The 25,186-nt window shown below is 33.1% G+C and overlaps 1 protein-coding gene across 1 annotated transcript in view; it reads left to right on the forward strand.

The window, feature by feature from the left end:
• ERGIC2 (ERGIC and golgi 2) overlaps window positions 1-23,300 on the forward strand; it is a 40,101-nt gene extending 16,801 nt beyond the window's left edge. Inside the window, exons 6-14 of the mRNA XM_024575463.3 lie at window positions 5,874-5,914; window positions 9,775-9,873; window positions 10,993-11,088; window positions 13,597-13,652; window positions 14,514-14,612; window positions 17,850-17,947; window positions 20,620-20,782; window positions 21,818-21,900; window positions 22,071-23,300. Of these exons, the coding sequence (XP_024431231.2) occupies window positions 5,874-5,914; window positions 9,775-9,873; window positions 10,993-11,088; window positions 13,597-13,652; window positions 14,514-14,612; window positions 17,850-17,947; window positions 20,620-20,782; window positions 21,818-21,900; window positions 22,071-22,133 (798 nt within the window). The 3' untranslated portion in view covers window positions 22,134-23,300. The remainder of the gene's footprint in view (window positions 1-5,873; window positions 5,915-9,774; window positions 9,874-10,992; window positions 11,089-13,596; window positions 13,653-14,513; window positions 14,613-17,849; window positions 17,948-20,619; window positions 20,783-21,817; window positions 21,901-22,070) is intronic.
• Window positions 23,301-25,186: the final 1,886 nt, after the last annotated feature.

Genomic DNA, 25,186 nt, shown 5'->3' on the forward strand with positions numbered 1-25,186 from the left:
CCATTTTGCCTCCACTGGTCTCCCCTTCCCCACCTACCCCCACAGCCCACCCTCAATACTACCCAGCTTTGGCTTTGTCCATGGTCCTTTATACATGTTCCTTGACGACCCTTCCCATTCTTTCCCCCATTATCCCTTTGCCCCTGCCCCTCTTGTTACTATCTTTGTTCTTTATTTCAGTGTTTCTGGTTATATTTTGCTTGCTTGTTTGTTTTGTTGATTAGGTTCCACTTATAGGTGGGATCATGTGGTATTTGTCTTTCACTGCCTGGCTTACTTCACTTAGCATAGTACTCTCCAGTTCCATCCATGCTGTCCTGAAGGGTAGGAGCTCCTTCTTTCTTTCTGCTGTGTAGTATTCCATTGTGTAAATGTACCATAGTTTTTTGATCAGCTCATTTACTGATAGGCACTTCGGTTGCTTCCGGCACTTGGCTTTTGTAAATTGTGCTGCTGTGAACATTAGGGTGCATGGGTTCTTTTGAATTGGATTCTTAAGGTATACTCCAAGCAGTGGAATTGCTGGGTCAAAAGACAATTCCATTTTTAGTTTTTTGAGGAAATTCCATACTGTTTTCCATAGTGACTGCACCAGTCTTCATTCCCACCAACAGTATACTAGGGTTCCCTTTTCTCCACAACCTCTCCAGCATTTGTTGTTTGTCGATTTGTTTATGTTAGCCATTCTGACCTTGTGGAGTGGTATCTCATTGTGGTTTTAACTTGCATCTCTCTGATGGCTCGTCATGCTGAGCATCCTTTCATATATCTCTGGGCCCTCTGTATGTCCTTGGAGAAATGTCTGTTCAGGTCCTTTGCCATTTTTTAATTTGATTATTTATCTTCCTGGAGCAGAATTGTGTGAGTCTTCATATATTTTGGAGATCAAACCCCTGTCAGAGGTATCATTAGCAAACATATTTCCCCATGCAGTTGGTTCCCTTTTCATTTTAATGCTATTTTCTTTAGCCATGCAGAAGCTTCTTATTTAGATGAAGTTCCATTTATTTATTCTTTCCTTTATGTCCCTTGCTCTAGGGGATGTATCAGTGAAAATACTGCTGCATGGAATATCTGAGATATTCCTGCCTATGTTCTCCTCTAGGACTTTTATGGTGTTGTGGCTTATATTTAAGTCTTTTATCCATCTTGAATTTATTTTTGTGTATGGTGTAAGTTGGTAGTCAAGTTTCATCATTTTGCATGTAAGCTGTCCAGTTCTCCCAACACCATTTGTTGAAGAGGCTATTTTTATTCCATTTTATGCTTCTGCCCTCTTTGTTTAATGTTAATTGACCAAAGAGACATGGGTTTATTTCTGGGCTCTCTCTTCTGTTCCATTGATCTGTGTGTCTTTTGATTACTGTGGCCTTGTAGTATAGTTTGATGTCAGGTATTGTGATCCCTCCTACTTTGCTCTTCTTTCTCAAAATTGCTGTGGCTATTTGAGCGCATTTATGGTTCCATATAAATTTTTGAAATATTTGTTCTATATCTGTGAAATATGTCATTGGTATTTTAGTAGGGATTGCATTGAATCTGTAAATTGCTTTGGGTAGTGGGGACTTCGATGATGTTAATTCTTCTAATCCATGAACATGGTATTGTATTTATTTGTATCTTCCTTAATTTCTTCAGTGTTTTGTAGTTTTCTGAGTATAGGTCTTTTACCTCCCTCGTTAGGTTTATTCCTAGGTGCTTTATTTTTCTTGTTGCTGTAGCAAATGGGATTTTTTTCCCTTGACTTCTGTTTCTGATACTTTGTTGTTGGTGTACAAAAATGCCTTCAATTTCTGATTATTGAGTTTGTAACCTGGTGTTTTGCCAAATTCACTTATTAGGTAGAGTAGATTTTTGATGGAGTCTATAGGGTTTTCTATATATACTGTCATGTCATCTGGAAACAATCACAGTTTTACCTCCTTCTTTCCAATTTAAATGCCTTGTATTTCTTTTTCTTCTCTGATTACTGTGGCTAGGACTTCTGATACTATGTTGAAATGAAGTGGTGAAAGCAGACATCCTTTTCTTGTTCCTGATCTTAGTGGGAAAGCTTTTAGTTTTTGCCCATTGAATATCATGTTAGCTCTAGGTTTCTCAAATATGGCCTTTCTTATGTTGAGGTATGCTCCCTCTACTCCCACTTTGCTGAATATTTTTACCATAAATGGGTGCTGTACATTATCAAATGCTTTTTCTGCATCTACTGATATGATCATGTGATTTTTGTGTTTCCTTTTGTTTATGTGATGCATTACATTTATTGATTTGCAAATATTGTACCATCCTTGCATCCCTGGGATGAATTCCTCTTGATCATGGTGTATGATCTTTTTGATGTATTGCTGGATATGGTTTGCCAATATTCTGTTGAGGATTTTTGGCCTGTAGTTTTCTTTCCTTGCTGTGTCTTTATCTGGTTTGGAGATTAGGATGATGCTGGCCTCATAAAGAGAGTTTGGCAGTCTTCCTTCTTCTTGGATTTTTTGGAATAGTCTGACAAGTGTAGGGGTTAACTGTTCCTTAAATGTTGTGTAAAATTCTCCTGTGAAACTGTCCAGTCCAGGGCTTTTGTGTGCCAGGAGCTTTTAATTACTGTCTCAATTTCACTAGCTGTTATTGGTTTGTTCAGGCTTTCTGCTTCTTCTTGGTTCAGTTTTGGAACATTATATTTTTCTAGAAATTTGTCCATTTTACCCGGGTTTTCAAATTTCTTGGTATATAGCTGCAGGCCAATGCTCAGTCCACTGAGCTATACCAGGAAGAGCTATGTTTTAAAATTCAGTGATTATATTTTCCACTTCTAATATATTGTGGATCGCTCCATTTTTTCCCTGTCTTTGTGATGCCAGTATATTTGAGAAATAATTAGAAAAACTAACATTTTTCTTCTTATGTTTAGAAATGGTATCAGAGAGGAAATTAGCTCTAGTACTTCATATTGACCACTTCTTTCAAATTAATAACTCTTAATATGTCCCTTCAGTAACTGATTTACTTGTTCATCTTTAGAATAGAGAAGTAAGTGACCTATTAAGTAATTGAGAGTTGACATAGTGTTATGTCAGTTGTTATACTTGCTCTCTTTTTTTCCATATCTAGATGAAAGGAGGTTATATATACTGTGACTCTTTGTTAAATTAGATCCTCAGATGGTTTTGAAAGGAAAAGAGGAAGTCACAAATGTGTCTGGGATGGCAGAGTGGTTCAGGGAATCCCAAATTTCTTTTTCTGTGTTTGCATTAACAGGCTAAATTTAGCAAGAGTGACTTCTTTCTTCAACTAATGTAACTGTCCTCATTATCAGCCAGCAATGGCAGTATTTTTGCTTAGTTTAAAATACTGTCCAGGCCACATATAAGCTAGGAAATAACACCACTGTGCTATTCCTTCCCCATGTGGCCTCTGACACAGGATTGAACTAAAAGTGTTCTGAGGATGAAGACTGCCTATTTCTGAAGTGTCTTTTTATCTTTTATCACTGTTTTTTCCTCTGTTCCTCTGCCTTAGAGATTTTACTTGCTGCCTACATGTACTTTTCTGTTCCATGAAATAAATTTTGCATTGGGCTCTCTTCTCGATTTAGTTTCCCTTGTATTGTGTCTTGTATAAGTTCTTGAAAATTTCCAGCGTGTGGATAATGATTTAAAATGATGACATAGATTGTGTCCTAATTTTTATATTTCTTTGAACATTGTGAAAATTTGGTTATGATGAGACTTCCTCATCTTGAAATTATCCTCTAAAATTTATTTATGCTGTTTCTCTAGCATTTTTTTAATATTCTGAATGTCTATCATTCTCAGTCTCTTTTCCTCCCATTTATTAAGTCCTTGATTTTGTTTATATATTTTTTTCTGAATAGCTTGTATATCTAGATTTTAGCTCCCGAGAAGTATTAACTATTTTTTCTTTATAGTTCACAAAATGTAAAGCATAATACCTTGTAGGTATTCAGCACTAATGAATGTGTTATTATTATATAATTGTGACAGTTTAATCGATTCCATTGTAAACAGTTTCTGCCATCTCTTCCATTCATTGTGGAATAGGAAAGTTTTATTTAAATTTAACTGTCATATAATTACAGGTCATGCCTTAGCTAGAAAGTTAGGAAGTTAAAAATATTTAATTATATATTCTTTATCAGTAATTTTTAAAGTGTTTAACAATGTTTCTGCTAAGTAGTCATTTCCTTGTCCTTATATATATGAAAATTTTTAAATAGTATAAAATATTAAGTATCCTTAGTATATTAAATGTATTATTATTTATATAAAATGGTTTAAGAGATCATTTTACTTCCAAATTTTCATTCATTGTTTTAATATACACTCTGGATATTAAAAATTTAACCCTAATAACTTTACTAGCCCCAAACCATGATCACACAATATACCATGATAGTTACTATTTTGCTATTTGCTATTATGTTGTATTGCTTTTTGTATTTAAAGAAAATAATTATTTTTGAAAACGTGGGAAAGTGAGGAATCTGGCAGAGCTGGATTTACAGACTGACCCTCACTATCTGATTTTGAAAAAAAAATTTCAGCCTTTGAGTGCCTTCCTTACATGCAAAAGGAAAAGAAAAGAATGACAACAAACTCATAAGGTGGTTATGAATGTTAAGTGAGATAAAGAATTAACTAGCAGTAGTGCTTAGCACAAAGTAGGCTACTCAATAGTTTCTTTAACACCTTGTGCTAAGCATTATACTAAGCATTTTGGGAAGTCAAAGGAAGAAACACATAGTCCCTACTGCCACTTGCTTTTATTCACAAGGCCACCGGGGAGCAATTGCATGGTGTTTTACAGATATTAGCATTACCTTTGTGTGCTTTGGTGTGAAAAGGGTTGGGAAGCATACTGTACACAAGTTCAGCAGGAGGAGTAACGAGGGTAATTTCACTGAAACAAGAAAGATTGGACAATTTAACCTGGAGCACATGGTTTGTAGACTTTCGAGAGACATAAGGGTCCAAATTACAGGAGAAATTTCCAGGTTGGTATAATTAAATTACCAAAAGCACAGAAATAGAACTTGTTAATTGAATGAGAGATTGTTCCACTTTAATTTGAAACCAAGAATTTGTAAAGAGAAACTAGTAGGTTAATGCCTCATTATGTAGGGATAATTAATAAATTAAAAAGGATTAATATGCTTTGTTATGAGTTATCTTTATGAAAATCAAAAGAAAACTTTTTGTTGCAAAATTATGTTGTGAATATTGCCACAAATCTTGAGAAACTTTATTTTCACCAAAATAAATAAGTAGCCAAGTCTGATTTTGAATTGATGAAGATAGTGCCCAGATAAAATTTCTGGAATTATACTTTATTGTTAATATGATTAAGAATTACAGTGCTATTGTTTAGTTCATTATAAAAGATTGTTGATTTCATCCTGGTATTATCCCAGCAAGAATATGTGCTTTGAAAGCTTAAATATTATACTTAAGCTCTATTTATTTATTTTTTCTTTTTTAAATACCTAAAGTTTTATGCTGGCATCATTTAAATGATTTTAAGTCCTAAAATACCATTTTGTACATATGATAGATTACCAACTTATATCCATTCTCATAATAGATAACTGTAACAGGAAAATATTTGTGATTGGTAAAATCACAAATTTTGATTGGTAGAATATTTGTGATTGGTAAAATCACAAATTTCTTTTATTATTTTTGACTAAAAATAAAATATTTAAATTTTTGTAGGTTGACTTACAGAGGATGAAATAAATATGAATACTTGTTTTTAAGAACACTATAAACTTGTTTCTTACTCAAAGAAAGTTTTTTAAAATTATTATTATATAAGCCAAGAGAATTTGACAATGTTGGTGATTATGTTTTTCTTTATTTCAGGTAATATTTGACCTTTCACCACAGCAAAAAGAGTGGCAGAGGTAATAAGTAAACAAAGTATTGTGATCCACAGAAATCTAGATCCCATTCTGTCTATTGTAAATTATCCATACATTAGTATATTTCTCTAGGCATTTCTCTGGATGAAATATTAGCAGAATGTAGTATATAATATAATCTTTACACTTCCAAAAAATTTATCAGATCTTAAGGTCATTTTTATCCTATTTCTAGTATACTTGCGATAATGAATACACTTTAGTTTTTATTTAAAATTTTATTAACTATTTAAAAATTTAAAAAAGCAGTATATTATCATTGTTTAACATTCAGTTTGAACAGAAAGGCCATAAAGTAAAAGTAAAAGCCTCCTAATCATTTCATAAACCTAGTACTAATGACTAGTTATAATAACCGGAGTTAAATTTCTTATGTAGCCTTCTAGAAATTTTTGTTCATATATAATTTTCTTTTTTTGCATATTTGTTATTTTTTTTCCTAATACAAATGGGATCATTCCATATGTTTGTTCTATAATTTGCTTTTTTTTCATTTAATTTGATATTTTGTACAGCTTCCTGTTTTATGTACATATAGTAGTCCATTTTTTGGATAAACTACAGTTTATCTAATTGGGTGATTACTGTGGGTAGATTTCTATGGGTAGAGTCTAATACTGAAAACAATTCTCAGTGGCCCTGTCTGGCTTGGCTCAGTTGGTTGAAGTGTAGTCCTGTAAACCAAAAGGTTGCAGGTTCAGTTTCTGGTCAGGTCACATGCCTAGGTTGGGGGTTTGGGCCCAGTTAGGGTGTGTACAGGGGACAGCCAATTAGTGTTTCTCACATCGATGTTTTCTCTTTCTCTCTCTCTCTCTCCTCCTTTCCCACTCCTCTAAAAATCAGTGAATGTCTTCGAGTGAGGATTGAAAAAAAACAATGCTTAGTGAAAATTCTTGAACCTAATTCCTTACATGCTTGTGTGCATGTGTGTGTAGTTTCTAGATTATCACAAGGAAAAAAATTTAAGTATGTGTGGTGATTGCTGTTAACTGACTGTGGTAATCTTTTGCAATAAATATATATATCAAATCATATGTTGTACACCTTAAACTTAAATAATGTTATACGTCAATTATATCTCAAAACTGGAGAAAAATTTTGATTATGCCAAATATCTTACCAAAGTAGTTTTGCTTATACTCTGAAACTATATGAGAGTACCTGTTTCTGTACAACCTCACTGACAGTGGGTATACCAAGACTTTTGCACTTTTGCCAATTTGATGGGTGAGAAATGGCATTGCACTTGTTTTAATTAGTCATTTCTTTATGAATCAATTGAAGACCTTTATGGGTTTTTTTCCATTTGTACTTCCTTTTTTGTGTGAAATTGCTTGTTCATGCCATGTACCCATTTTGCTTGGTGGTTTTATTTTTTTTTTAAGCAACTCTATAAAGAATTTTTTGTATATTAAAAAATGAGTCCTTTGTCATAAGTGGTTCCTCTACTTCTACTAGAGATTGTGGGTTTTTGTTTCTTTTCTTTTTTTTTTTTTGGTGTCCAGGCTATGTCTTATACTTAGAAAGTCTTTACCTAATTTAAGATTATTCCAAAAACATATTTTTTACCCATCTTTAGAAAATTCTTTTCTCATCACTAAGTATATTTCAAAGGTCTTTCTCTCTTAATTTTCAGGTGGACCATTTGGGGGGATTTTAAAATTAAAGTTCAAATTGAACGTAGTTGAACAAAAGAACTAAGTATCAGGTGTTTCTGGGATTCTAGTGGTCTTAGTATAAAGCCATCTAGAGATGAAATAATGTTACTTAAATCTAGAAATAATAAAGTGAGAATCACTTTTCATTTGGAATTTTATTCATTGTTCAAGACTAGTAATAAGTGGAAGCAGGGATTGAGTTTTTACTAATAAAACGTTAGCCATTTTCTGTCATAGTAGAGTTTCCTGTGTACCTTCATATATGGAATATGAGCTGGGGTATTTGTTGGTGTATTTGAAGTAGAAGTCATACACATACATCTGTGTATCGTTTGGTGTCATTGTCTTTTCTCACTGCCCAACAGTAAAAGTTAAACTTTGGAAATATAAGACACAAAAACAGGAAGCTTTCAATTGTTGCCAGCATTATATTCAAAGATTTTAGTCTTTAGATGTATAAATCTGAAGATAGGATCTGGATTTTGAAGCTTCCTATAAAATGATGTCCTGCTTCTAAACAAATACTCTTGAATGGACTAGAGCTATCCAAGGCCTAGCATTCTGAATAATGTACTTAACAAATGTTCTTTACCTTTAGAATTTGCTCAAAGAGATTTAAGTTTACTTTCAATTGATCTTCTGCTTTCTTAAAATACTTAGCATCCTAATTACTCTCCCTCCTGTAGAAGTAAATTTCAATCCCTGGACATAACCTGTCTGATTTCTGCTTTTTATTTGTAGATTTAAGATTTATTTTGAACTAAATTTACATTCTAAAAGTGACTTGTTACTTTAACTAGTCCTGTTTTACCAGTGTTTTTATTTGATGGTGCATAAGTATTTTATCTCTCACTTGCACTCTGGAAAATGTTCATTTTATCATTATGATGGGCTATGAAGTATTATCAGATTTACATTTGCTTCCTTTTTTAAGTGCTTGTATTTGTTTATAATTTTTCTAATGCTTTACTTAAAAACCTTATTTTTTAGAGAAGTTTTTGGTTCACAGCAAAACTACACGTTTGCACGCCTTCGCCATTACGCACATCTGACACTCAAGTGGTACATTTCATGCAGTCTTTGAACCTACATTAACACATCATTATTGTTCAAAGTCCATAGTTTACATTAGGGGTCACTCTTGGTGTTACATATTCTGTGAGTTTTGACAAATGTATAATGACACGTATCCACTATTACAGTACCTGTTAAATAGTTTCAGTGCCCTAAAAGTGCTCTGTTTCATCTATTCATTCCTCTTCCTTTATGTATAATTTTTATAATTGCTGAGCTTGAACTTTAATACACATGACTTTGGATGTTAGTTGTCCAAAGACATAGAACTAAGGAAGGTAAAATAGCATTATGTCTGATGATACAAAGTTATTGCTGAAAATGTTAGGAGATAATATGGTCCAAAGGTAGAAGTATTAGAGGAAAGGCTTTTATTTTTGGTGGTGTTGTTTAGAGTAAGTAATAAGTTATTGTGGACATAAGAATTTTGTTTAAAAAACCCTCAAGCAACTAATTTTTGTGGCTAGGTATACTTAAAAAAAAGTAGATACTTTGTTTTCTATAGTCCTCTGCTTTACATGCTGATATACTTTTAATAAAATATAGCTAGAGTATAATATTTTGTTTAGAATGGTCTTATCACTGAATGAAGTTCAGGTTTCTTCAGAAAAGGAGTCACTAGGTAATATTAAATGGCACTGTGTCTTGCTTTGTAATGAGAATTGGATGCTGGTACTGTTGCTTCATATGCCAGAAATCTTCCATTTTAATAAATCTTTCAGGCCTATTGTGTGGTCCCTTATTTCTCTTTTTTCTTTTTTTAATATCTATAACACTTTATTCAATGCTGTACAAAAAGTAAGAATTTTGTAATTACTTCATGCATGCATAAAAGATGAATTTAGATATTCAGATGAGCACATCTATTATTGATGGAGTCAGACAGGTTTATTATGGAGCCTCGCTATTAGACGTGTAGCCACACTACCTTACCTCTTCCTTCGTTCAAGAAAAATGACCAAAGAAAACTTAGTATTTTATTTTAGAATAAAGTCTTAAAATAATAAATGCATGGCTTAACTAAGTCACCTAGTTATTCTTTTTAAGGGTTGGCTTTCTTTGTGTACCTTACCATATTTATAAACTATTGCTTGTTTGTGTTATGTTTAGGATGCTGCAGCTGATTCAGAGTAGACTGCAAGAAGAGCATTCACTTCAAGATGTGTTATTTAAAAGTGCTTTTAAAAGTTCAACAGCACTCCCACCAAGGTGAGATATATGTTTTAAATGTGCAACTATTTATTATGAACTTGCTTTGACAAAATTTTAGTATTGATTTAGTTATCCAAATCTCATATTTCTCAGGAAAATGTAATCATTCTGTTTGATGAAGATTTTTTTAATCTTAAATGTATAGCCTGTGATATTGATCAGGATTATTACAAATATATTAGTTGATCCTTGAACAACATGAGTTTGGACTACTCAGGTCCACTTACATGCAGATTGATTTCAATAACTACCTGGACTGTCTTTCATCCAGGGTTGGTACTCCACAGGTAGGGGGCCCACTGTATGCACTGATCTGTGTCATTTTATGCAGGGGACATGAGCATTTGTGAATTTTGGTATTGCTGAGTCCTAACACCAGTCCCCTACAGATACCAGAGGAAACGGTGTAAAGTTTTGGTGGAGTCAAAAGTTATACGTGGATTTCAGCACCCCTAATACTCGTGTTGTTCAGAGTTCACTCTATTTCATTTAATTTTTCTCTTTTATATGTTTTTGTTATACCTCCATATAAAATTATTTCATGCTTTAAGAACAAATTAATTGCATTTCCCATTATGATGATGTATACATTTTGATTAGGAATTTTGTGTTTTTTTCTTTTATAGATTAGAATAGCTGACATTTGGAAATGCTATAATAATGAAAATGGTCATTTAAGTTTAAAACTATACAGAGGGTTCACATTTGCTTAGGAAGAAAGTGTCGTTGTCTATTTGAACTTAGATGGCCTGCCTTTCCCTTACCTCATTTCTGTTCCTATCCTCCCCTGTTCCCTAAATGGCCAAAAACAGCTGATGAAAGTATGTCTTTGTTGGACTTATTTTTTACCTGGAGTCTTGTCTTCTGTCATGAGACTTCATCTTTTGGTTAGATTTGAAGAACCATGGAATTTTAGATTTGTGTAAATGTAATATATATGTGATAATTATATGATTTTTTCCATTTTTTAGATATGTGCTTTTTTAAACAAATGTATAGACTTCAAAAAACTTCTCCCGATATTTAGATATTACCTGGAAATTGATCTTTACAGATCAATATTGATGACGATATTGAACATGCTGTAAGTAACCCTAACATATCCTGTTGTAATAGGGAAGATGATTCATCACAGCCTCCAGATGCTTGCAGAATCCATGGTCATCTATATGTCAATAAAGTAGCAGGGAATTTTCACATTACTGTGGGCAAGTATGTTCTTTTCACCTACTGAAAATACTTTAGACAAGTTGGCAGCTTGTTAAAAGTAAATTCTTGGCTAAAATAATATTGTAAAACTACTAAAGGACGGGTAAAATGTTTTGTATCTGTATTTTTGATGTCTTGAGACTGCTGTTCCAGGCTTTAAACGCAGAATAGAGAAGACTTCTGACTTTAAACACTACTTCAAAACAAAAGTTAAATACTCATTTCATATTTTATATGTTAAAGTAAATGAGCTGTAGGTAAATATGAATTAAAACCTACTAACCAAGTTTTAGTAGCCTGAAAGCTCTTACCTACACATTTCAGTAATTTGCTCATTTTGTTGAATGGCATTAGGTTTTTGTTTGGTTCTTGTGTTTGCTGATGATCACGAAGATATAACCCTAACTAATTTAAGACAAGTATTTTGATGTAGTTAGCAATTACTAGTGTCTGGAAAAAAGTTAAATTAGGTAAAAGTTAAGGAAAAATATTAGGCCATCTACCTTCATAAGCAATACCCAGTCCAGAAACTGTTATACTATGAATATTTGGTAAATTTCTGAATGAATAAATAGATTCTTTGATCCTGCTTCCCTTTCTTCTTCTCTTCCATCTTGAGTTTCAGGACTGAACAGGTCTTCATTATAAGAGACATTTTTTTGAATACTTGCTATGTACAAAGTACCATGCTAGATACCAAGGATGAAAGAGTGAAAAAAAGCAAAAGGTTTTTGTCCTTATGGTACTGATAGTCTGAGAGACTCTGAACTTTAAACAGTGAATTACACTAGTAACTATTTAATTGTAGTTCTATTGAAGTTATAAAGGAGAAGTACGGCTGATAAGAAACTGCATAACAAGGTACCTGACCTACTCTGCACGTCAGCAGAGGCTTTATTGAGGAAGACCTTAATAGTGTCCAAACTAGTGGATGATTAGCAATTTTATATATAAAGGAGACCAGGGCATCTGCGCCGAGGGGAAGGTTGTAAGGCAGAAAATTAGAGAGAGAGAGAAGGAGAGGGAGAGGGAAAAGAGAGAGAGCACTAGACTTTTATGCCAATTATTTCAGTGTTTACATTGATCATATCACACATTTCTTTGTTGTCCTACTCTTTTTAACATTCATTTTTTGTCATTTGTTACTGTTACCAGAACTCATTGTCTCCATTTCCAATCTGTATCTGGGAATCTTAGAATGTTTGGGTATCATACAGGCAAATAATACTTGGCTCAGAGAAATTTAGAAGATTTTATTACATCTTTTGATACAAGCAATATCCTACTCCAAATCTAACTGAAAGGGGGAAACTTTAACAAATATTTATGAGCCTATAAACCTCTACATTATGGCCTTTGTTCCCAGTGTCACTTCTCTCTCCATGTGATAACTCATACCAGCAATAAGAAAGCCAAATGGAAAAACATTTAGTTTGCATCTTATACTTATCACCTCTGAAGTATCCTGTAAACCACTTCTAATAATCTGGTACTGGATTTGCCAAATTCAATATTGATTTTAAAAAAAATCTCACATTACCTGTCAGGCACAGAATTATTCTCAACTGTATTATGAAGGAGAACTATTTCAGTATGCAAATCCTTGATCATGGCTACATTAGATAAAGTAATGAAGTAGGCAGATGCTTGCCACTTAAATGAAGAATTATTACAACAGCTGCAAACGCAGACTGAAACAGATTATGTTGGCCACTCAGGTGTCATGAATGGTATCTGTTGATGAGGTGATATTCTGAAATAAGGAACAACTCTTTGTAATACTGTGAACAAAACAAAATATAACATTGCCTCTGTTTCCTGGGAAATTTAGTGCGTATGGAAACTACAACAGATTACTTTGTATAGATAAATGGAGTTAAGTTCTAGACTCAGATTATTATACATAGGTTTTTCACTTACGTAGTGCCACTTAGAATGTTTGGAAGTCAGGCAAGATGTGGGACAATATTATTTTGTGTGATACTGTCATTGCCTTGGCAGGATCCCTTGCTTCTTTGGCTGCTAGCCACTAAATGCCAGTGGAACTCTTCCCCAATAATTGTGACAATTAAAAATGTCTCCCCTCAGTGCTGTCCAATTTTCAGCAGCCTTCCCTTCACTGAAATTTGTATGGAATAATGTATCATAGCACGTGAAAAATATATGAAATTCACATTTCAGGATCCAAACTTAAGTTTTACTGGACCATAGTCACGCTCATTTGAAGTTTGTGAAAATTTATTTACGTACCTAACTACATACTGACTTCAATTTTTCCTCTTGGCCCACAAAACCTAAAATATTTACTCTCTGGCTCTTTACAGAAAGCTTGCCAACCCTCAGTTTACAATATTGCTGAGATGAGTAGACTTACCTACTTAAGTATAGGCCAAGTATGTTCTTATATTATTTTATATTAAGAAAATTATATGACTTAGGAAAGATCCCTTTTCAGATTTTAATTAGTTATATATTTGAATGTTATACTTTAATCTTTTTTCCTCCTTTCAGGGCAATTCCACATCCCCGAGGTCATGCACATTTGGCAGCACTTGTCAACCATGACTGTAAGCAGTTTCTGAGATTTTTTTCCATGAAGATGTCCTTGAAATTTTTTTTTTTTTAAATTTTTAGCACAGGTGCAAGGTAGGGCTTTGAAAGTGGGCTGTTTGCAAACAGATATCTGTTGGAGAAAGTCAATAATGAATGTGTTGGCTCTAATCCATTTTCTCCTGTCTTTAAGCTACCTGTATTTCTGTTTAGTCATGGCTCAGAGGTTGCCACGGTTAGGGAGGAGAGCCTTAGTGTGCCTTATATCACTTTGTACACATTTCTGCTAATTTTTATGGATAGTGAAGGAAATACGTAAATATAAGTATGGATACATACACATGTATGTATAAAGTATTCAAGTTAGTTTCTTGTAATGATTGTCATAAAACTTAGTTTTTAAAGTCTGCTTTCGAGAATAAAAAAGAGTAATAAATTCCATAAAAAATCAGCAGTGTATTTGGTCAAAAAAATCTTGGTCCCATTTAGCAGTGTATTAAAAATATACCTGATCTAAATATATTTGGGTTCATCAGTATCATCCCTGTTTTGACAACACAATCCTATCATTATGTGATGATTTGAACCAAGAAAGACTTACTTTTTAGGTTATCAGGATTGGATGTAATATTATTTCTTAGTCCTTAATTTGTATGTAATCATGAAATTTGAGATATAGCATTTTATCAGAATTTGCATACATTTAATTTCCACATATTAATATGTATTTTTCTCAAAGTTAATGCAGTTTTAAATACTATATTATTATACTTGCAGATTTTAGATGTTTTCATCGGAAAGTAGATAAGAATGTGAACCCATGTATAATATGTGTTTTGAATAATTTATGTACATATTGCTTTTATTTTTTGCCTCAGCATACAACTTTTCTCACAGAATAGATCATTTGTCTTTTGGAGAGCTTGTTCCAGGAATTGTTAATCCTCTAGATGGAACTGAAAAAATTGCTGTAGATCGTAAGTACTTAATATTCACTGTTGAAATTTGTATGTTAGCAGTGTTTTTATATCTTTAATACTAATATATTTTTAATCCTCTTCTTAACCCCCTTGTAACAAATAAACAGATGAATCTTTAGGTAGTTGAAGTGGTGATAACCTCTAATTGGAGATGTGTGAGGAGAGACTTGGTCCTAGTAGTGGATAAAATTTAAATGTTAAAAGACCCCCAACGAACAGAGTAAGAAATTAGAGTTAAACGTTGGCTAGAGAAGGAGTAGCACTTAAAAGCTCTCTCAGTGTATGAAAGGCTACTGTGTTAGTAGGGCAGAACTTCTTTCCTATATTCATCAAAGAAAGAATTAGAATAAAAGGAAGTTTCTACATTCCAAGAAGAATTTCCTTGTTTGTATAGGTTCAAAGTTCTAAAATGTGGATTTACCATTTTAGAAACCTCTTTGGAGGACTTTGCAAACATCAGAAACCTAGAGTTATTCCAGAGTGGTTTGGTTATTAACACAGAAGTTGTACGTTTCAGCAGAGATACCTTTTACTCTGTTTTAACCTTCTATTCCACTTAAAGTATCAGTTTTTCCAAATACGGGTGGGTTATTATTGTTATTACTTTTTTAGCAAATAATCTATTCTTGACTTTCATGATGGGTTTTGATTGCTTTCCTCTTCTTAAACAGTAATATTGCGTGACATGTCCCACCCGTCAGACCTTTTAAGGATGTCTAAAGCTTCCTGTGCTAGTAGGAGAATTCTAGCCTTTGCAAAACTGGAATTAAGGATTTCATTTTTATTAATTCAAACAGATTTATTAATATTCTTTTCAGCATTTTACTGTTTTAGCATAGTTTCATAATCAGATGTTATATTTAAAATACTGACTTCCATTCATGAATATGTTATGTTTGTATGAGAATTTTTTCAATTAAGGAAACTTGAGTGTACTAAATTTGTTAATGTGAGTAGAAATTATAAACTGTATTTATTATAATCTCATCTTTAATTTAAGTATATGTTCATTCTACACCAGAATGCATTAAATATTACTTAAGAGATGCTCATTTGAAAACATGTTGGTTAATACTTTGTTTTAAGATGCTAAAATGAACTATAAATTTCTCTACAGAAGTGGCACTAAATATAAACAGATTAATTTTCAAAAGGCTAATTTTATGTCCACTTGTTCCTAAATTGAAAGACTTGTAGGTATTTAGGGTTTTGTTATAAAATGCCACCAGACCAGTGTCAGTAAGTTATTCAAAGCTTTAAAGCAGGTATACTCTTTTTTCCTAACATGTGTTCTGTTGGGCTTCTTTTTCCAAAACAGAAAAAACAAATCAGCATTATAAATCTGTTGGGTTCAGGTAACCACCTCTTCCTTGATGTTCTCCAGAAGTTTTGAGGGGATTACTTAGCAGTTACATATTTAAAACCATGCAGATTTGGACAGATCTGAAACCTTTGGAACATTTTGTGGCCTGCAACAAAATGTCATTCAGTTGCATTTTCCACACCTCCCCACCCACCGCCTCTGCCCAGCCTGGCATTTAAGTTATTTAACAAAGTTATAGCCCCCTTTTGAATTAACGTCATATGAATAGGACTTCAGTAGTTGTCTAGCCACAGGTTAAAGGTTTTCAGTTTTTCCTGTCCTGTTTCTTTGACCCTTGTTATTTATTGCAGTGACACTTCATTCCTCACGGTGAGAGATTTCCTTTGTCCTTCATTTTTACTCCCAAGGCTGATTATCCCACCCATACGTACGGCATTGGTTATTGCCTCACCCTTCTCAGTGTCATCTTTTTCCATAAACTCTTAATACCTAAACACCTTTTATCCTAGCATTTTTAGCTCGCTTTCTTTGTCTATGACATGATAGAGTTTATTTGTAAAGCACCTAAAACTAAGCACAGATTGAGCAACTCACCTAACATTGAAGAACAACTGAAAGGATGAACCTGAAAACCATCCACAATTGATTTATTGGTAGACAAAGTTGACACCCTTTCATCTAACATTGTCTGTGCTAATATTAGGATATTAATTTGAAATTCACAATGGGAGAACTGGTCAAAAAAATAATCATTAGTTAGAAGATACTGTTTCTCCTTTAGTAATGGGAGAACTGTTTGGTTTTGAAAGTTACAGTGGTATAAGTTGTAAGAGAAATAAGTGGTGAAGTTGAAACAGGCTTTGCTTTATTATGTTAGAAACTTGTTCAACACTAGTGTGTGGAGAAACCATTATGCATACCTTTGTCTCTCCTACCTACTTTTACCCTTCCCTCCTCCATTCAGAATTACACTGAGATGAGAGAAAATGGATTTTTAGAAATAAAAATGTATTCATGCTGAGAAAAAAATATATATTTTCATTGTGGTGAAAATATATTCTCATATGGATGAGTGCATTTGTTAAAAATGTATCAAACTGTATGTTTAAAATCAATACATGTTATTCATGCACATAGTTTTCATAGATAGTTAAAACCATGTGGTCTGAAGTACACTTGTTTGCAGGTCAAACGTAACGAGGCACTATTACTTATCTACTGGGAACTGTAACATACCTAATTCTAAATTTTTTATAATACAGATCTAGAGAGTTAATGTTTTGTATTATGTGAACTGTTAATTATTTAAAATTAATAATTGGTAATAAACTAGAATTTATGACTTGTATTAAACCTAAACTGCTTAATGACTGTATAAATATGATCCTTTTGATTACACAATAACCCCCAGGCCATTGCTGAGAAGTTTATATATCTTTCTGCTGAGGTATCAATTCCTTATATATTTATCCAAAAGCCAGCTAATTCAACTTTGGTTTATTTACCTATCTTAAATATCAGTATAAATTAAAAATTTGTCATGCAGTGATTATAGTATTATAACTTTATTATTACAAGTTTCTGTACTATAAAGGAATGCTACTTTTATTTTCCATATTTGATATAAGGGTAATAATAACTATAAAGGTATCTGACTAAGTGACTAGTTCATCTTTTTAAATATAAAAGATTGTGTGTATGTGCCTATTTTATGATTACTGAGAACTTGTTTTATCAAGTAATAGTATATTGATTCCATTTATTGTTTTCAAACTATTTTTTTATACATTAAGTCACAGTAGCATTAAATTTCAGGTTAAGTGTATTTAATAGAAGGAGGATATATTTGGTAGTAGTTTTGTTGCTACTGGATTAATGGGGGAAAAAACCACATTTTGTTTTTATTCTAGACAACCGGATGTTCCAGTATTTCATTACAGTTGTGCCAACAAAGCTACATACATATAAAATTTCAGCAGATACCCATCAGTTTTCTGTGACAGAAAGGGTAAGTTAGATCCAACCGATGATTTTTTTTTTAGCATTTTATAGTTCTCCTGTTACAAAATAAGGTGGTACTTTCAGTTGGTGTCCTCCCCCTATAAAACTTGTGGGAATTTTGAAATGCATTAAAATTTTATTTTAAGATAAAAGATCAGAAATAGGTGTTAGTATGTTCTAGAGCAAATGAAGTAGATTTTTTAAATTTGGAAGGTTTGTATTCAATTAAGTCTAAATTACTAAACTGTGGTGGTATTTTATTCTTAATATCTTAATTTTGTAATGTTTTCTCATGTATTGGTATTAGCAGGTTTTTTATTTTTAGAGAGAGGGGAAGGGAGAGAGAAAGAGAGGGAGAGGAACGACGATGTGTGGTTTCCTCTTGCGCACCCCCCAACTGGGGACCCGGCCCGCAACCCAGGCATGTGCTCTGACTGGGAATCAAACTGGTGACCCTTTGGTTCGAAGGCTGGCACTCAATCCACTGAGCCACACCAGTCAAGGCTGCAATTTTCTTACTTGTCAGCAGATTTTCTGATTTATGTGTTATTTATTTTTTAATTAATGTATCTAACCTAGGGCATGCATGGTTATTGTGGCTCAAATAACAGATTTTGAGGGTTTGGCTTTCTCACCTGTGCCTTGTGTTTGTCTATTTGAGAGGACAAATGTTCTGCAGTCTCAGGGTGGAGTGGCCCTATAAATAAATATGACAGTGAGGATCAGACTTTTGGAATTGCATGGTTTAACATTTCTCATCTATTCTGGGGTCGTGTTTTCTTACTGTGTTTAAGAATGGTGAATATTCAAATACTATTATTCTAAAGAATCCTAAGGCCACATTGAAGTGCTTTAAAAATTTGCTTTCCTCAATATAGAGTTTTCTTTTAATGGTCTTATAATTTGTGATGGCTGTGTCCTCAATAATTGTAGAATTTCCCTATTGTAAGGAGATTAAATATTGAAGATTTTAGGAGTGAAATGTCATGTGTTTATAACTCTTTACATGGTTCAAGGGAAAAAATAAAGTATGTGTAACTGTGTGTGTGTGTTTATACACACACAGAGTGAGACTGGGTCAAGTGTGTACAAGTGTATTTTGTGCTTTTCTGCATTTCTGTAGGGGTGGGAAGATACCATTTCTCACTAAGATTGGCACCACCTGAGCATCAGTCTACACAGGGGCAAGGCTTTCGGAAAAACAGGCACACATACATTATTGCTATGGGAATGCAAAATGGTGTAGTCTCTATGGAAGGGAGTTTGGCAGTATGTACAGAGTGGCATACACATTTATGCTTTGACTCAGCAATCCTGCGTCTAGAAGTTAAATGCAAAGACAAAGTAAAAAAAAAATACAAAAATGATGTGTGTACGAGACTCTTCATTGTGTGGTACATCCACACAATGGAGGAACATGCAGTTTCTTAAAGAGAGAGAAAAAGATACCTGTATGCTGATATGAAATTATCGCATTATCTCCATAATGTATTCTAAGTAACAAAATTAAATTTAAAAAACAGAATCCCAGAGTGTTTGACCATTGTGGGGTTTGTGCTGATGAGGTGACTAAAATAATTGAGTTGCACTTTTAAAAAAAATGGAGTAACTGGAGTTGGTAAAGTGGAGGATGAGGGGGACAGAAATGGGAAGAACTGACCTTCACTGGTCCTGCACCCCAAAGGGAATCATTATTAGTTTTTTGTTATGTGGATGCTCTGATCCTTGAAACAGCTTTAATCCATATAGGTGGTGACAGTGTATTTATAATTTTGGCATGGTTGGACATATCAGAGCTTTAAGATGAAGTCACTTTATTGGAAACTTGAACAATGGTTTCATAAGACTCTGTTGTGTTAATAGGAGAAGGGGTTTTGTAATGTCCACATAAAATTGTTTTATTCTAAAGCTTGCAATTTAGTTATAGCTTAGCCAAAATAGGTAGGGCCTCACATAAAAGTCACAGCAAACCCTTTGGTAGCATGGTTGTTTTGAGCTATAATAGAAATTTATTAGAAAGTTTGCAGACTTGATTTTTGAAAGTGTAAACAGAATGGAATAAAATAGAATTACTTTCTCAGTGTGCACACTGTGGTAGGTTTATAATTTTAGTTATATTTCTTTAAAGAAAAAAAATTTCTTTAAACACTGAACCAGTAGCTCAAAGATTGATATCTTTCAAATTAATGCATTCTTTTCTTCCTGTGCTATATCTCATGTAGTTTAAAATGAAAACCAGAGACTGAAAGTATTTGTTTTTAACTCTGATTATTTAAATGACAGGTAGTAAATATTACTTTGTAAATTCTTAGCAAATAAATATAAAAATATGTCAAAATACAAACTTTTTTTGTTGATTTGGTCAATGAAGAATGTGCCATTCAGTTGTAAGCTCTTGAGCTCAATAGAAAACTTGTATGTAAAGTGATCTTTTAGAGAAAATAGGAAAGAATGGTTCTGTTCTGATTGCTTCAAAATCTAACCACACAAAGAAAATACAATGATTTGATTGTTTTAAGATTTTAATCTAGTAGGACAATTTGTACAAAGATTTGGGTGTTTCTCTCATGCAGTACAGGTTTAGGGCTTCATGCTGATTATAAAAGTAAGTACCCAGCTGTGGACTGAGTCCTGTTTTTCTCCTCCTCCTCTCTCTCCTTCCTTCTGCCTTCCTTGCAGGAACGTGTGGTTAACCATGCTGCAGGCAGCCATGGAGTCTCTGGGATATTTATGAAATACGATCTCAGTTCTCTCATGGTGACAGTTACTGAAGAGCATATGCCCTTCTGGCAGTTTTTTGTGAGACTCTGTGGTATTGTTGGAGGAATCTTTTCAACAACAGGTAAAGATTCATTCCTTTTTTTGTCTAATTTCTAATAGTGTTGCTGACACTGAAATTAAGATGCTTTTACTTAAAAGGAGCAAGAAATATGCACACTTTCATGTTTTGATAAAATGAAGAATTTACACTTTAAGACTTCATTCCAAACCTCCAAAATTAATTGCTTAAGCATTAAACATAACTAAGTTTCCTGCACTCAGTGATTTAAGGGAGATGACTTAGTGAGCTAGGACGACCCCAGGCGTGAGTCAGGTCCTGCCATGTGTGTAGTGGTTGCCTTCTGTAGATTGCCTACCCTTTCTGAAGTTGTTTTTTCATTTATAAAAAAGGGAATGATGGTTTTTAATTTGCAGGTGTGTTGTAGGATTAGATAATACTTAGAAATAAATGAACTTAGAAATTGTAGACACTTGAATGTAAATTTTCTTATTCACTTAAAGTATTTTTAACTGTACAGTATGTAAAATCATGTTATGGTAGTTTAAACTATGATAGTTCAGTCAGTGCTTTTATGATTTTTGCCATTTTGCCCTAAGATTATGGAGTTCTCTCAAAAATGATAACTTGCAGAATTGTAATCATGAAAATTTGAGAGGTAAGTACAATAGATAAAAAAAGGAAATAGTTCCTTCTGTTCCCCAACCCCTATTCAATATTACATGGAGCTGGGTAGTTAATATACTTTTAATTATGTTTTTTAGATGAATGACTAGCTTTTCTTGTAAAAGTCTTTGTCACTGCTTCATTTAAATGCATTTAAATTTGTGGTGCTATTATTTATTTTTCACAATTATGTGGGTGTGAGATTATTAAGCACCCTTGAAGAGACTGCTTTGTCAAGATCATGAATTACTTGGTCTTGTAATTTTGAAAAGAAATTAATTTAACTGTCTTGTTATTTTTAACTGTGGGAGTAAAGCAAACTGCTTTATTTCCTTCCTTAATTTATTCCATTATAATTAGTTTTATATTACATAGCAATTTAAGAAATAATTTCATTAAAAGCATCATTTAATTAAAACATTTTTATTACAGGCATGTTACATGGAATTGGAAAATTTATAGTTGAAATAATTTACTGTCGTTTCAGACTTGGATCCCACAAACCCATCAGCTCTGTAAGTGGTGTAGAATAAATGGTACTGATCTCGAACTCCAGTACCATTGTTAAATCTAAATAGCGTTTTTGGTGCCCCCCCCCAAAAAAAAAATTGCCCCAAATAAAGCATTGTGTTTGGAGGAAATAGCATAAGGAATAAAACTGATGCTCTGGTCTCTTTCTCCCTAGGTCCCCTTTGAGGATGGCCACACAAACAACCACTTACCTCTTTTAGAAAATAATACACATTAGCACCTCCCAAATGAAGGAGAAAAACTTTTTGCCTGAGATATAAAACCTTTTTTTAATAAGAAAATATTGTGCAATATATTCAAAAGAAAAAAATATGAATAAGAAGCAGGATTCATACCTAGGAAAAAGAAAAAAGAAAACCGAAACTGAAATCCTATATATGTTGTGTCTGTTACAAATGTCATAGAAGAAATTATGCAGCTAATTAGTGAAGAAGCCCAACTGGAATATTGCTTTGAAGATGACCCTTCCTGATATTTTCATAGCAAATGGGCTGTTTCGAAATCAGACCTTGAAGACCCGAAGAAAAGAAGTCAAACCACGGCTAAAGAAAAAGGCATTAATAGTGCTAATGTCTGCGTCCTTTTGTTTTTAAAATACCGTGTCAGAATAAAATATGTAAAACATATGGAAAACTAGTCTAGACTTTAAAAAGTTGTGATCAGGTCACATTGTTAATAGAGGCAAACAGGGATGGGCTCACATGCTGTAGCCATATTAATGTTAAGCCATAATGACAAGACCATTTATCCACTAATTTGGTTTTATGAGGGTAACTGGTTTTCTTTAAACTCTGGCTATTGACTTTGTTAACTTTTCAAGGCAGGGTCATGGAAGACTAAGGTGAGTTCTTAGAGGGGCAGGTATATAGGTGCTATAATATGTAACAGAAGTATCATTCACAAATTGTATAGTGGGCACTTATATGGGGAGAAGAAAGCACATTTTTTAAAAACATGCTAAATTTCCTAATATGATCATATATTGTTGGTATATTTTGGAGTGGGGGGTAAGTAATAAAAAGATCCACTACTGATGATGAAAATTATCAGTTTGTAAAATACTAAGAGGAAAAGTAGAATATTTTATAACATTTTGTGGCGAGTAGGCAACAGGGTAACTTTAAATAAAACAGAAGTGTGAGGCAACTATTTAAGGAAACAAGGTGTCATATCTGAGAGATTATCGATGTCCATTAAACTGTAAAACTGGATGAAAGAAGTGTCTGCATTCAGAATGTCCTGAATGTGGTCGATTGTGTATTAGATTGTGTTGTTCTGGCTTTCTTACTATTTAAGGCTTGATTTAAAATTTTCAGAGTATAAAAGATTAAAAATAATAAGGGAGATGTCACTCAGGTACCATTAAAAACTTATTTGGAATGTGTGTGCCAACATCAGTTTTCCTTCTGTAATACTTAATAATAGAAGAATCACCAACCAATCCCTGTGTTTTAAATCACTTAGGGAAGTGAGGAGACAAAAACCCCAGGTAAGGAACAAGGCCAAGACTGAAAAACTAGATTTAAAATCATGGTTTTTAGAGAATAGGCTGTCACAGTTACAGTTTTTCAAATGAATTTTTTTTTAAGGTTAAAAAAGTTGGGACAGTAATGTAGCGAGAGGAGAAATACTGATAAAACTACTTTGCAGTAAAGCTTACATTGAATGATATTTTGCTGAAAATAATAGAAGCATCAATGTTTAAAATACACATTTTATCATTAAGAGCCACAAAGTTAACTGATTAATACTGGTGACATAACATGCTTTGAAAGATACTTGAATCCAGAAAATTCCAAAACAATCCATGTATTTTTGATTTCTTCAGATAATTCTAATGAAGTTAGACTAGGAACTAATAGAAGATGTCTCAAAAGGAATTTCAGCTGGAGAGAATTAAAATTTTAGCTATTTTTAGACTAAATGTTGGTTTTGTAAATCTGCTTTTCAGAAAGTTCAGTCAAATTTCAGGGATTTTTTTTATGGAAGGAAAAACAAGAATGATTTAGAATTATTTTCTTACTGTTAGGATTATGACAGATATCTTTAAGAATTTTAAAAAGTATTTTGGTATTTACATATATATTGGTTTCATGTTTTCCAAATACCATATTGAAATTTTAATGAATTAATTTGTCCCATTAAAACTACAAAAGGAATTTCTTAAAACAAAATTCAGCTTTGCTATTGATTTTTATTTTAAAAGTTAAGAAAGGTTTCCAGCTGAAATTCTTTGAATAGCAAGGTCACATTTTTGGAAATCAATATGAACGATTCTGACCAGCCCTTTGGATGATGGATGAGGGAGCATATTAAGATTTGTTAAATGTTTTGATCTCACCAAGTATTTCTTTCCAATTGCAGAGAACACTACTGACCTCCCTTCCTATTGGTGCTTTGGCTGGTGCCTGGGGAGCCTTCAGTAGGATATCTAACTTTACTAACTCAGTCCTTCTTTTTATTTTATTAGGCTGTTCATAGTATCTACATGTATATACTTCAGCCTAAATATTTCAAAAGTTGAGACCTCAAGTTATATGAAACATTTTTGACATGTATTTGCATTCATTGGCCTATAAGAAGAGGTGAAATATTTGGGTGAATAATTTTCTGCTGCAGTATTTGTATGCTTCAGACTACCTCTTGGGAGAAGCTTAATACTAGAGTCACAAAATTCTAACTTTCAACTTAGGTGATTAATATCACACTTTCTCATACACATTTTATGATACAAAGCACTGAATTTTTATAATAAATTTACAAATGCAAGCAAAATTTATAATTAATACAAATTTTGTAATTCACGAAGAAAAAAGATCTCTTTTTAATGGTGTTATGGGAGGGCAATATTATACAGTCTGTCTTTATATCTTGGGTTAGTAATTTAGTCCCAAAAAGTAAATTTACATGCAACTTCCTTGCCTTAAAATTTAAAACTTTGGATCTTGAACCTGAATTAAAGATGCATATTTTTTATTGTTTAACATTTACTTACACCTGAGCCTGAGGACCTTACAGATTTCACCACACCCTTTAACCTGTACTTCCCCTTGCATTTGGAGCTGTAGCAAACTTTCAGTAAGCCCAAGGGGTCGCCCTTGGTCAGCACTGTCTAGAGAGGTCACCATTTGTTCACACCTTGCTGCCTGGATTAATATCCAACTAGATCCTTACAGTTTTTTCCCCTTTTGAAATATTTCCTTAATGAAGAAAACGCTTTGCATTATTTTAAGAGTAGAAAACAAACCGCCTTGGATCTTTGTGTTTTGT

The sequence above is a fragment of the Desmodus rotundus genome, chromosome 3 (assembly GCF_022682495.2).
Source record: "Desmodus rotundus isolate HL8 chromosome 3, HLdesRot8A.1, whole genome shotgun sequence".
Taxonomy (NCBI): domain Eukaryota; kingdom Metazoa; phylum Chordata; class Mammalia; order Chiroptera; family Phyllostomidae; genus Desmodus; species Desmodus rotundus.